This window comes from Hyperoodon ampullatus, assembly GCF_949752795.1.
Source record: "Hyperoodon ampullatus genome assembly, contig: scaffold_748, whole genome shotgun sequence".
Classification (NCBI taxonomy): domain Eukaryota; kingdom Metazoa; phylum Chordata; class Mammalia; order Artiodactyla; family Ziphiidae; genus Hyperoodon; species Hyperoodon ampullatus.
The window spans coordinates 26,070-39,275 of record NW_027640529.1 but is presented as its reverse complement, the minus strand read 5'-3'; the positions used below and the strand labels follow the sequence as shown (position 1 = coordinate 39,275).

Genomic DNA, 13,206 nt, shown 5'->3' with positions numbered 1-13,206 from the left:
CCCAGGTCAAGAGAACTTTGGCCAGAACTCAAAATGAAAGAATATCACAGACCTTGCTCAAAAAAGGTGCTACCATTTGAAGTAGAATGGAAAACATAAGGTAGAAAAATATATTTAAAAGAAGCAGGATTAAGGAAAGAACTGGTATTATATGAAAACTATACTGGTATTATATGAGACTTCAGTAATCAAGAAAACAGCATGCCCTGGTTGGGTTGTGGGGTGGATGGAAGAAGTCAGGAACTAGATAGTCCTTTAAAAAAACAAAAAACCCAAAAAACTTCTAAGGAAGCATCATAAAACTGCTTTACTATAAGTTATTATTAAAAAAACCAAAATCTTAATGAAATATAAAGTCACTGATGCCTCTTATATGATCATTGGACTATGTAAATAAAATAATGGACCTGGCATATTTATTGTTCTCTGGCTTGAAATTCATCATGGGCCCAAGAATTATTGGTGATACTATATATTTTGTCAGCATATATGCTATGAAATAGGTTTTAATCATAAAACCATAATGAAAATTGAGTGTATAATAGTGTATGTTTATATAATTAAGAAACTCTTTACATAAGAAAAACAAACACTTTATAAATGTTCCTTTGGATATTAAAAAAGCTAGCAAACTAATAAATCGAAAAGTAAATATGTATGTATGTAGGTTGCCAACACTTTTAGTCATCAAGAAACTACCTTGTGATACCATCTGGATCGTATCAATAGTCAAGAACCCCACACAATGTTTCTCAAAATGCAAAATGTTAAATACAATTTTAACAGAAGAAAATAGCTAAAACTTCGGTCGTCAATGATAATTTCATAAGATTTTCCCCATTTTTCAAGGTGTTTTAATACTTTTACTTAGGGTCAAGATTTTTAAAAAGGAGCATTAAAAAGATCTGTTCAGAGAGAGGAATAATGTTGATTATGATGATAGAGTATTATAACATCATTTTTCAGCCTCAGAGAAATTCAACAGAAATTACTCTGAATAATTCTAAGTGAATTATTCACTTTGATTTTTTAAGTCTGAAGAATCTTGGAAGTAGTCAAGGTATAAATTAGCATATACTAAAATTTGATATTACTTCCAGTAAATGCTGGAATCATTTCAATATGTTAAAATACTGGTATGATTCTTCTCCCTATAAATAAGCTCCATCAGCCCCCAAACTTGTGTCTGATCATCATGGCCTAGTGAAGTTATTTCAATGCTCTGATCCCTTTATTATTGGTAGTAAGCTCTAATCACAAAATGATAATAACTTCCTATAAAAATTAATGAAACAATTCCACTCAAAAACATATAGTACATGTAATCCATTGTTTAATAGGGATTTCTATGGTTTAGTTTAATTTTTAAATATAGTCATGACTAAGACATTAAATTATAATTTTAATTGTAGGCAAAATGAATTCCAATGAATTTCATCTAAAAGTTATTTACCCATATTTAAGTAAAATTTAACTTAAGCAAGATATTTTCCACTATAATGACTTTATGTAACTTCCCCACTGACTTATAGGCCTACAATATATGGCACTAGGCTATCGGATACCAGTATTTTATATAATCATCACAGGAGATAAAGGAATACAGAATACAAACCCTTATCACAATCTACATTTTGTGTATTGGGGTTTATTTAATTTCTAGGACCATATTTATCAAGGATATATATTTTATGTATTGATATTTGCACAATTTACTTACAGTTCTAAACATTTTTCTAAAAAATAAACTAGGATAAAAGGAAAAACTGACCCCCAAGAGAACAATTTCTGGAAGAATGTAGAATTATCAATATGGTGCTATTATCTTTGCTTGTTTATCTGAAGGGTATTTTGGGTTCAAAAATGTTTTAATTTTTCCTAATTTTATTGGCTTTTAAATTTAATACTGCTAAAATAAGAGAAAAAGAACCCTGATAAATGCCTGAATAGCTAAATTAGATCTCAGAAAACCATGCTACATGGGAATCAAGTGACTGTAACAACAATGTCACACGGGAATGAGATATTTTGTAACATTTTGTCTTTGGGTATTGATGGAGAAGTTCTGGGTTTTTTCAATCTGAAATGTACTGTACCCCAAAGACAAAAGCACACACACACGCACACACACACACACAAATTCCTACTTTTGTATGAAATCAATACATATGAATGTGAATTACAATATTGTCCAAACCAACTACATGATTTGTATGAAATTGATCCTCAAAATAAATTCAATAACTAATTTAAAGTAAAATGAAATATTATCATTTAAATATATAATCAATATAAAAATTGAGATATTTTACATGTTTTCTTTTTATATCTTCAAAACCCAGTAGGCATTTTGCACATATAACACCTCTGAATTCAGACTAACCATATTTCAAGAGCTAATGTGGCTAGTGGCTACCTACTGGATAGTATAGTTGTAGAAAATGTCATTACTATTATATTACTATTGGAATTTAGAGAATATCTTATTAATATACAGTAGAATAAATAAATGCCTACATTAAATGCATGGTCATTGTGGCATCAACTTTTTATTGTCAGATTTTTTTTACCATTGGCCTTTTCTTCTATTCCTACTAAATAACAATAATAATCTTTCTTACATTATAAGAGTTCTTAATAGAGCTTTCTTATTAATCAAATACAATACTTAATAGTTATGGATCACATGTTTACTGTCAATTTCTAAAAAACTTCCAATAAAAAACTTCCAAAATATATTGAACTCACTCTTGCATTATCATTGTTAAAGTTCTCAGTTGTTGTATTTAGGTTTGCACAATTGTGTGTTAACAGGGTATTTCTGTATTTATAAAAATATATTTTCTATTAATATGTAAACTTTCTTATTGATATATTACAAACACATATATGTGCCTTTGTTAAAGAGTGAACTTTTGATCCTTTCAGAAATATACCAGATCTTTTAATAATTCCAAATCAGAGATACCTGTTCAAGAAATTTCTGATGGAATCTAGTAGAAGACTAAGTGGTAGAACACAAATCAACACTGCTTTTTTTTTAATTGACTATACTCCTCACATTGTATATTTCATTTCTTTAATTCTAAATTTCATTGGAAAAGCACGTCTAAGTCACATCTCCAAGTCAGATGAGGAAAGCCTATTTTAAACCCACCTGACCTCCAGCAATTTGAATAATAATTATGATCTTTAAATGTGGAAGTTCTTGTTTGAAGGAAGATGTGCTATATTAAATTATTTTAGACTGGATATAGTGTCAAGAGTAATTCAAATCAATAAAGAGGTGGACAGGAGCTTAAGATGTCAGCAAGTAGAGAAATGATTATGCCTAAATTTGTTGCAGCATAAAATGGTTTTAGAAGGGAGATGGATAATATTTGCAAATAGTTACTGCTATTTTGAGTTACAGATAAGAAAATTTAAGAAAAAAAAACCCATTGAAAATTTAATTAAAACAAACCATTGAGGTACGTAGTCTTCAGTACTGGTCAGATTAGAGAAATAATCACTTTTTTTTTAGTCACAGTTATACCACTTACCCAACTTTTTGCTTCTATCTTTACTCTCCTGGCAAAATCATTATGTGTTTAAAGGGAGAGAGAACAAAACAGGTAAGGCTGCAGCAAAGAGGTACAAGGATACAGTCCCTTCCTGGAAAGAGGATTTTGTGGCGAACCATTTCTCCCATAATGCATCCCACAGACCATATATCCACTAGAATAAGAGAGAGGGAAGTGAAGAAAAGGGAGGAAAGTAAAGTTAACTAAGATAATTGATCTCTGAAGGAGGAGGAAAAAGAACAGTTTGATTAGAAGGTACAAATTTTGTCTCCCACCAAAAGTTGGCCAAAAAGGTGAGTTAAAACCAGCAATATAATATCACATAAACAATATCTAGTATAAGAACTCAAATTAATTTTTAAAGTTGCTTTATGAGTGCTTTAGATTGCCCTTTAGTGCCATAAAATGGTAGCATGGAAAAGCAGCAGCTTAACCAAAACTATCTCCATGCCACGTGACAGCTAAAAGTCACCAAAGGGTTTTCGATGTCATTTGCTGGATGCAGAGAAAGTAATCTTAATAGACCCTTAGGGGTGGCTGTTTCCATTTTCTATTCTATTCAGTTACATGGAATAGGGCAACTAGAGACCTCCTTTTTCTTGGTCCAAAATAAGGTACATGCAACCAAATCCAAGAAACTAGGAAATGGCTGGAACCATGGTTTAGGCAGAAATATTGGAATCCCTGGTATTCAAGACTTAGTTTTTCCTTCAGAAGTTATTCTTGTAAATAAATACCAGTTTTTGTTTCTGTTTGAAATATTTCAAGAAAAAAGATGCATAAATAATTTGCACATGTATAAAGGAATCATGACATAAATAAAGTATTAAAGGTGTTAAAAAGTTGTTACACACATACGTTCCTCAATTGTCATACTTGTTAACAAAACAGGCTTCACCTTCTCTTACTAATTTTTACCCTCTTCCAACTCGCTTTTTAGTAAGGACAAAGGGAACTCTGGGGCAGAAACATTAGGCTAAAATGCTCCTTGGGGAAAGAAGGCAGGGTTCGGTGCACAGGGTAACTGGGCATGCCTGTTGTCAGAGCAAGCAGGTTTTTCTGCATGATAACCTTTATCCCGTATGGAGGTGAGAGCAGCACAAGGGTGCTAGGTGTGCTTTCTGCATGGATCAGGAGAAGCCAAAAAACTAAGGCAGCAACTTGCAATCCTTTCTAATGAGGGAAGGACAAGGGATGAGATCACGTGCCATCTGTACAGCAAAGGTCTGAAAATCCATAATAGCAAATTCAGAACACCCTCCCCCCAGATTCTTGTAGATTCTTAATTTCTTGAATTTTTTAATTTGTTCCCACTTTGATTTTTTAAAAATAACTTATGAAGAATGTATACAACTATCTTCTTTTCCAAATAAGTTAGGTGTGGTATTGCCTTGGGAAGAGGACTAGATTTTCCTCTTCCAAGTCAAAATGGATTAGAATTCTGCCATTGACCAACAAAGTAAACTTGACCTTCCTAAGAACTTTTTCCCTTCCTCTGCACAAATGCATGAAAGTATTGGCTCTCTTCTAATCTGGAAGGGCACAAAGAAATTTTTTAAAACTTTGGTGGCCAGGGAATTTTCATAGAAGTACTCTGTAGCACCTACACATAAAAATACAATGATAATTATTTCTATAAAACTTATAGATTGCCAGGAACTAAATAGAATAGAATATCAAAATGAGTATGAAAGGTACATTGAGTGCATATATACAATTCTAATTTAAGACAAGTTTAATTCCTAAATATAGTGGATGTGTTTTTTAATACACCTCATTACTTATTAGAGATATTCTTTTCAAAATAATATATTGCAATGCTTTCTAATAAGTATTTTTATAAATGCTTCATTTTAATAAAATCAAATTGAAATACATTTTGAAGATTCTTTCTACCTTTTCTTTTAAAGTGTTAATGAGTACTAGATTTTCTTCATAAAATCAATAGCATAAAATTTAATACTTTTCTCTCTCTATGGTTTTAGAATTTATAAAAACTTACTAGGCAATTGCTACCTTAACTATTACTTATGGAACACTTTAAAGTATTAAAGAAATTCTTATCCAACTTGAACAATTTGGATTATTCTAAATTGACTGTGCATTGAGCATTTGTGAATATTCTTGCTCCAAGGATTTGTGGTATCTTTTTGTTTGTCTTTTCCTAAGACTAGAGCCATCAATCTAAGAAGTGACATAAAGCCAAATGGCTAAATTCAGTAGATAGATTTCTTCCTGTTTATACTCACTTTGAGCTGAGCTGCCACCTAAAGAGTAATTTTTCTCAATATCTATAGCATGTATGTTAATCAGTATCCACTTGACTGTTTAATCAGACTCCATTTACAATTCTTTTTAACTATGATATTTCAGTGTTCTTCTAACCAAGCTTACTTCTCAGAAACATCCTTTACATGTTTAATGAGTGATTCTTCATAGTAACATTTTTTAAAAAACCTCTGAATATGAAAGCTGGCAGCCTTATTTTTAAAAAGTTCATATACATGAGAGAGAACATTATTATTGGCTCTCTAAAACACGTACTCATTTTCTTCACAGTTTCTTTGGCTGGTACTCAGAAGCATCCTTACCGTTCTCTTTGTAGCCCATTCCCAGAATAACCTCGGGGGCCCTGTAATAACGTGTCACCACATAAGGAGTCATCATGAAGCTTGTGCCTGCTGTCCTGGCCAGTCCAAAGTCTAAGATTTTCAATGTACAATCAGACTTGACTACAATGTTACTTGGTTTCAAGTCCTGACAATAGGAACAAGAGAAGATATTAAAAGCTAGCATCAAATGGAACATGTGATTTCCATCTACTCAATCAACATGGCAGTCTTGCAATAGCACTGATGGGTGCCCACCTGCCATTGACTGTAGAGCCCTATGTAAAGCAAAAGAGTACTTCCCAAAAGAAGTTTACAATTAGTTTTGGGATTTCTTTGTTTTAACATCCTCAGAAACTTCTTTAAACCCAGAAGAGAATTGTATCATTTTTACAATTTAGGCTCATCTTGGGAAGAGGGTTTTAGAAAAAAAACATCATTTATTGTCATCTGTTAGGTTTCTCCTTATGGCAACATAAACCTTTTAGTTTATACTTCATTTCTAGGCCAGACAGAAGAGCAGATCAGGGCTGCTGTCTTTATGTGACCAGAAACAGTGGAAATGAACTGTCTTGTTTCAGCTGCACATATGACTCTGCCAATCAGAATTTCTGAGAAGCCTTGGAAGCTGACTCTCAATGAGCTGAAACAAAATGTTAAACAAAACCAACTACAGTGTGCTAAAGTCCCTTCCTACACATTAGTGAACTATGTGCTAATTCTATAGTAAAATAAATGAAGTACATTATATTTAACCAAGCTCCCTTACATAAAGAAAATAATCTACAGTTGCTCTTTCTCTTCTCCACAAGCATCTTCATTATAATTCTGGACTAAGTATTCTTACCCTGTGAATAATTCCAGCAGAGTGAAGGTGCTTGATGCCACACAACATTTGGTATAGCAGATAAGACATTCGCTCGTGGTCTAACTCCATCTGAATCACCTGACATAAGTTGGCATCCATCAGCTCCATTACTAAGTAACTGCAAGGTAAATCCACATTGTAAGTTCCAAATCACAAGACATGTGAAGTCCTTCAAAGAAGTCAGGATTCTCTCCTAAATCTATAAGTTTCTGAACTTCCCAGCTCCAATTTTGACTGAATTAAGTATATGAAAAACCTCCAAGTATTGCATGCACGTTAGCTATGGTAACTCTACCACAAAGATGTTAATAGAAATAACATTTATTAGTGTGTGGTTCCTGTCCGTATATTTTGTACCTTCATCTTGTTCTCATTTTACCCTGAATTCCCTGAACTCTTTCCCGTGTATTATGATAACAAATAAGAAAAAAAAATTCAGAATAGCATCTTCCATTAAATGCAAGGTATCTGTGTTAAATAAGACAACGTGCTAGGATTCACTTCCTCTCCTCTGCTTATTGTCATTATACTTCTGGAAGGTTTTTTTGCACAAAATCAAAGGCACCACAAAAATAGAAGAAAGATTAAGGATGATTTTTTATTGTGTCCGTCATTAATATTTCTCAAAGTGAATTGACTCATTCTAGAAAGTTCACAGAATAAATTAAAAATAAGTGAAAATAGGGCTTCCCTGGTGGTGCAGTGGTTGAGAGTCTGCCTGCCGATGCAGGGGACCCGGGTTCGTGCCCCAGTCCGGGAAGACCCCACATGCCGCGGAGCGGCTGGTCCCGTGAGCCGTGGCCGCTGAGCCTGCACGTCCAGAGCCTGTGCTCCGCAACGGGAGAGGCCACAACAGTGAGAGGCCTGCATACCGCAAAAAAATAAATAGATAAATAAATAAAGTAAAAATATAGAATAAATAATAAGGCTTCCCTGATTCTGACTGAACTAAGAACATGGGGCAACAAAGCACAAAGAGCCATAAGGCCAGAAAGTAGCAGAAGTGTCTTTCCAGGAAGAAGCGGCAGAAACAGAACCTTCTCTCCTGTCACTGGATCCCTTTCATTTGCCGCCAGTTCTTGTCTCCCTTTGATCTCTACAAGGGATTTCATTCATCTGATTTTTGTCAATATCACTTGAGTTATTTGAATGTTATGCTCCCCCTTCCTTCATGAGTTTTGTTACTTACACATCTTGGAACTCCTCCAGCGTTTTCTGGGGTGTGAAGACATTTAATAAACTAATAATCTGGAGAAGAGACAGTGAAAGGGACAGAAGAAGGAGAGAAAGAAAAGGGGAGAAAATGAATTATTTAAAGAGCATATTTAAACAAGCACTTATTCCAACTCAAAGTCACATATTAGTGCTATGGTGGATATAGAAAAGTCGGCAAAATTTTCTAGAACTGTCTCACAGAACATTCAAAAACGTATTCAGAAAGGACATGTAATCTGTCTTCAGGTTAAAATGCAATTAAAAAGCTCAAATTCTTAGGCAGAGAAAATAGTCATAGAAGATATATGATTGTGATATTGCTTTAGAGTGTGATTCTCCTTAGTAAATATAGGGTTGTAACGTAACTAAACAAAAAAGAGGAAAAGCCATGTAAGAAAAGTAAGGCAGCAGTGAAATAACCAGCAAGACTTAGCAAGGCTATGTCTTCCTCTAAATGAAAAGGTGGTGTTTAAGTCAAGGAGATGTTCTACGTTAAGGAGGTATTCTAAGTCAAGATTTTTTTGTGTTGTTACTTTAGTTTTTTTGCTTCTATTTCACACTTAAATATTATTTAAACTAATGCTCCAATGGTATGTGTGGGGAAAGGTATATCTTGGATGATATCAATGATGAATTTAATGGCAAATGTATTTTAAGTTATAAAAATGATTTTTTAACTTTTTTGTTTCCTGCTTTAGTTATTTTATATATTAGGTAGTAAAGAAGTTTACCTTCTAGCATAAGTAAATGTTAAATGGAAAAAACCTTTGTTTTATGCAAATAGGTTACATACATAAATAACTCAAAATTGTCTTTCAGCTAAATATTCTGTACTAAAGTGCCAGTGGGAAATAAAAATAAAAAATATAGATAACAGACCTCTACTCATAGGATGGATGCAACCACTTCACAAAAACAAATTTAAGATTTGCACATCTTTAAAACATGAACTAATGAATTTCAATAAAGTTCATAAGTGGTATAGAAACACGAAGTAATAAACAAAACAAAATGATTTTCAACATCGGAGAAATGCAGTCAGTCTAAGGAATGCTTTAGGCCTTCAGTAGTTTTCAATTATTGAGGAATTATGAGAAAAAAAATCACAACACCCATCCAATACATTCATATATATATATATATATATATATATATATATATATATATATATATACAGGGTAATCGTTATAACATATCAAAAAATGCAAGATTATCTCTTCTGAAGCAACCTTGCAGCATGGAATAGGCATATAAATAAAAATAAAACTGTTTCAAAATATTTTTTAAAATATTTATTTACTTATTTGGCTGTGCCAGGCCTTAGTTGCAGCTCGTGAGATCTAGTTCCCTGTCCAGGGATCAAACCCAGGCTCCCTACTCGGGGAGCATGGAGTCTTAACCACTGGACCACCAGGGAAGTCCCTCAAAATATTTTTAAAACTTGTGATTAAAGTGCTTTGCTATTCTGTATACTTAGTTATGGTGTGTATTGAAAAATGTCTACAATTCTCATTGGAACTGTGAGCCTGTTTTTATAGTACTTAATCTTAGAAAGTAATTCATTTTGATATTTGTTTAAACAAAAACATCAGAGACTGTGTGTGGGACACACACACACAACACGTACAAACAACCCTTAAAGATGAAAAAATGCTAATCCATATTATCTGGTGAATAAATAATCTAGGTAATCTAAATTAATCTAGAAAATAACACTACAATGTTAAATAAATCAAGGTTTATTATTTTAAAAAGTAAATTCCCCACTATATATTCTTGTATTCCCCTTTTCTATGCCCTTGTTTTAACACCTTCATTGTCTTTGATTTTCCTCTGAGTATTTCTCCTCTGTTCTTACTTTGATCCCTTATAAATCCTAACTCCTATTAATAACCAATTAAAAATCTTATCTTTAGAAACAGACCATCACAGGTATTTCCATTTTAGTTCAAATGTTTTCAGGCAGGAATCTGATGCAATTCCTTTTTTTATTCCAACACATTAAAATGCACAGATGTGAATCAACGTCTGTCATGGCCCCATAATTATACCAGCTATCACCTCCTAGAATTGTGTTCATTTTCTAAATGGATTGTCTTCTTTATTGTTAAAAACTTAATTGGGGTTGCTTCACTATTTTACGTTACTTTCCACAGCATTTCCAGCATTCTTCATTCTGACTGATTGTAGTTAGTATTACAAGCAATAATGTGGAATTTGCATTTGGTTGTCAGTGAACTTCCTTTCTGTTAACAAGTTCCAGAAATTTATTTCCCTAGATTTATATACATACATGCATACAAACATATGTACATATACAAACATATGCACATACATGCATAGCAGGTAGGATGCCATTTACAAATTATTATTTCAATTTCAAAATCCTTTTTAGGTAACATAAATGTGAACCCCCATATCCCAGTCGAGAATGGGGAGTAGGATTCCCTCAAATTGGCAAAGTAAGTGGGAATTTTTCCACAATGTATTTATTGCATTATAGGGACTGGAGGGAGGATTAGGGAAATATAAATATTCAATATATGAAAACAAAAAACTATTGAAACTTTCCATGCAGTTGTTTCATTGCTTGTGTCCATCCATCTTCCATTGCCTATGGTACTTCTCATCCTCTTTGTTATCATAAAAATAGATTGCATTGCTCATGTGGTTAATCTTGCTCCTGCCTTTATTTCACATACTGAAAGAACAAATTGCTTTAGCAGATGATCTTTCTTAGGAATCATCATTTCTAACATTTCTATATTCCTTTCTAGAAGTATCATGTTCCTTGCCTGGCCAAATCAGACATGGGTACATGCTTCATAAAATTTCTTTTTCTGAGTGAGGCCTTTCCTGCTAAACCTATTTAAAAGAGTAACCCTACCTACCTACTGACCAGTATTTTTTATCTTTCTTCTTGGTTTTGTTTTCCTTGGTAGCACTTATTACTATCTGACATTCTAAACATTGACCTAACTATTTTGTAGACTGCCTTTCTCTTCCCAGTAGAACATGAGCATCGCATGGGCAGGGATTTGTCTCTCTTGTCTTCACTGCTGTATGTTTAGCATCTAGAGCATCTAGATCTATACCTGGAACACTGTATTCATTTAACTGTCAAATGACTGAACTAAAAAGTCATTGGAGTAGAGTAATAGGGGGAAAAAGAAACACTGTCATTGGGCCTAAATCCACATATTTGTATTTTAAATATCTTTCAACTAAACACTCATACATTTGCTTCTACTTAGCACCTTATGACAAATTCAGCTGTTTATAAAACTGCACTGATAATTTCATGTATTCTGTGATTTTCATACTCAAGAAAAACTTTATAAGGAGTTATTATTATAGTTTTATAATAATTTATTTTTATTATATGTTTATATGTAATAAATTATATATAAAATATTTATTATAATTTATTTATTAATTGTCTTTATTAAAATGAGAATTATCTCCCATTTATCCTTACTAAGAAGAAGAGGAGCACAGAAAGAATTCTAGAGGTCTTTGCCGGTGTTTGAAGAAGATTATTCTCTGAAGTGAAGAAAGCCTTGTAATGGTGTTCCCTACTGAGTTCCAATGTGAAATGTTCTTGACAAGCCTGTTCTGAAGTACACTACAGATAGGTCCCTGCATGTTCGCCCAACCCTACAAAAAGCAAGATGCCAAAGCACAGTGTGTACACTGAACAGTTGGAGGACACTGCCAGACTATAGCTAAAAGTAAAAGGAGATAAAAATCTTCACCTGTTAATAATTAAATTTAAATTTTTTTTAAAGAAACACAGCATATTGTTCTTTAAGATATTTTTGGTTTGGTTTTGGTTTGTTTGGGTGGTTTTTTTTTTAATTTATTTTGGAAATGCATGAAGTTCTCTGGTTAATTTGGAGCAAGATAACCAAATATGGTTATTTTCTTAACAGGGAAATATCTATCAGATTCATCCCCTCCATGCCATATGATTTTCAGATGATTTTTAAGAAGAAAGCTACCATGAGCACAATGAAAGCAAATGTAGCATATGGGCAGGATAAACAATCTTAAGGGGAAAAAATTGCAAAGTAAAGAAAGCTTTTCCTACTCAAGTTGGCATACTGATCTTCTTTTCCCAATCTCACCACCTCCTACCACAGAGCTTTAAAATAAGCACTCACGTTTTTATGGTTCACACACTTCATGAGGACCAGCTCCCGGTAAGCTCTCTTGGCATGCGTTTGGTTCTGAAAGGGTCTGCTGAGCTTCTTAATGGCCACATTTCTGTCAAGAACAGCATCATACGCAGCACTGCAGAGACCCAAGAGCAATCCAGAATTAAGAACAAAGGAGCCCTTAGAATTCCCACCTACCAAACTAAAGATACAGATAAGGAAAATACTAGTTTGGAATCCTACTCAAATACCTGCTTCTCAAGCCACATGTCAATCAGGCTGTAAATAAAGACATAAGAGTGACTAGTATAGAAACATTCTACTTGCTAGGAAAAGAAAAAGAGTATCTTGCCAAGAAAACAGCATGTAATTGCATCAGTGAGTCAGGGACAAAAGAAAGAAAAGTGCTCAACTTTCCCACTGGCCATGCGACTGTGGCAAGTCATTTAATCTCTCTGGGTTTGAATTTCTCATCCACTAATATGTGATATTTAGCTGTAAAACTTAATTGTTCTTTGATCATTTTCAGTGGACATTCATTCTTTCCCCACTCACAGGACCAGTTTTTTGTTTGTTTGGTTTTTTGCGGTATGCGGGCCTCTCACTGTTGTGGCCTCTCCCGTTGCGGAGCACAGGCTCCGGACGCGCAGGCTCAGCGGCCATGGCTCACGGGCCCAGCCGCTCCGCGGCATGTGGGATCCTCCCGGATCGGGGCACGAGCCCGCGTCCCCAGCATCGGCAGACGGACTCTCAACCACTGCACCACCAGGGAAGCCCCCACAGGGCCAGTTTTT

The 13,206-nt window shown here is 33.9% G+C and overlaps 1 protein-coding gene across 1 annotated transcript; it reads right to left on the bottom strand.

Moving 5' to 3' along the window:
- Positions 1-3,645: 3,645 nt before the first annotated feature.
- On the bottom strand, positions 3,646-12,548 carry LOC307070113 (mitogen-activated protein kinase 10; the record flags this gene model as incomplete). The annotated part of the gene is made up of 5 exons (XM_079728698.1): positions 3,646-3,717; positions 6,155-6,320; positions 7,020-7,158; positions 8,230-8,288; positions 12,419-12,548. Coding segments are annotated over 5 exons (566 nt in total), but the record flags the coding sequence as incomplete, so codon positions are not given.
- Between the last annotated feature and the right edge of the window lie 658 nt (positions 12,549-13,206).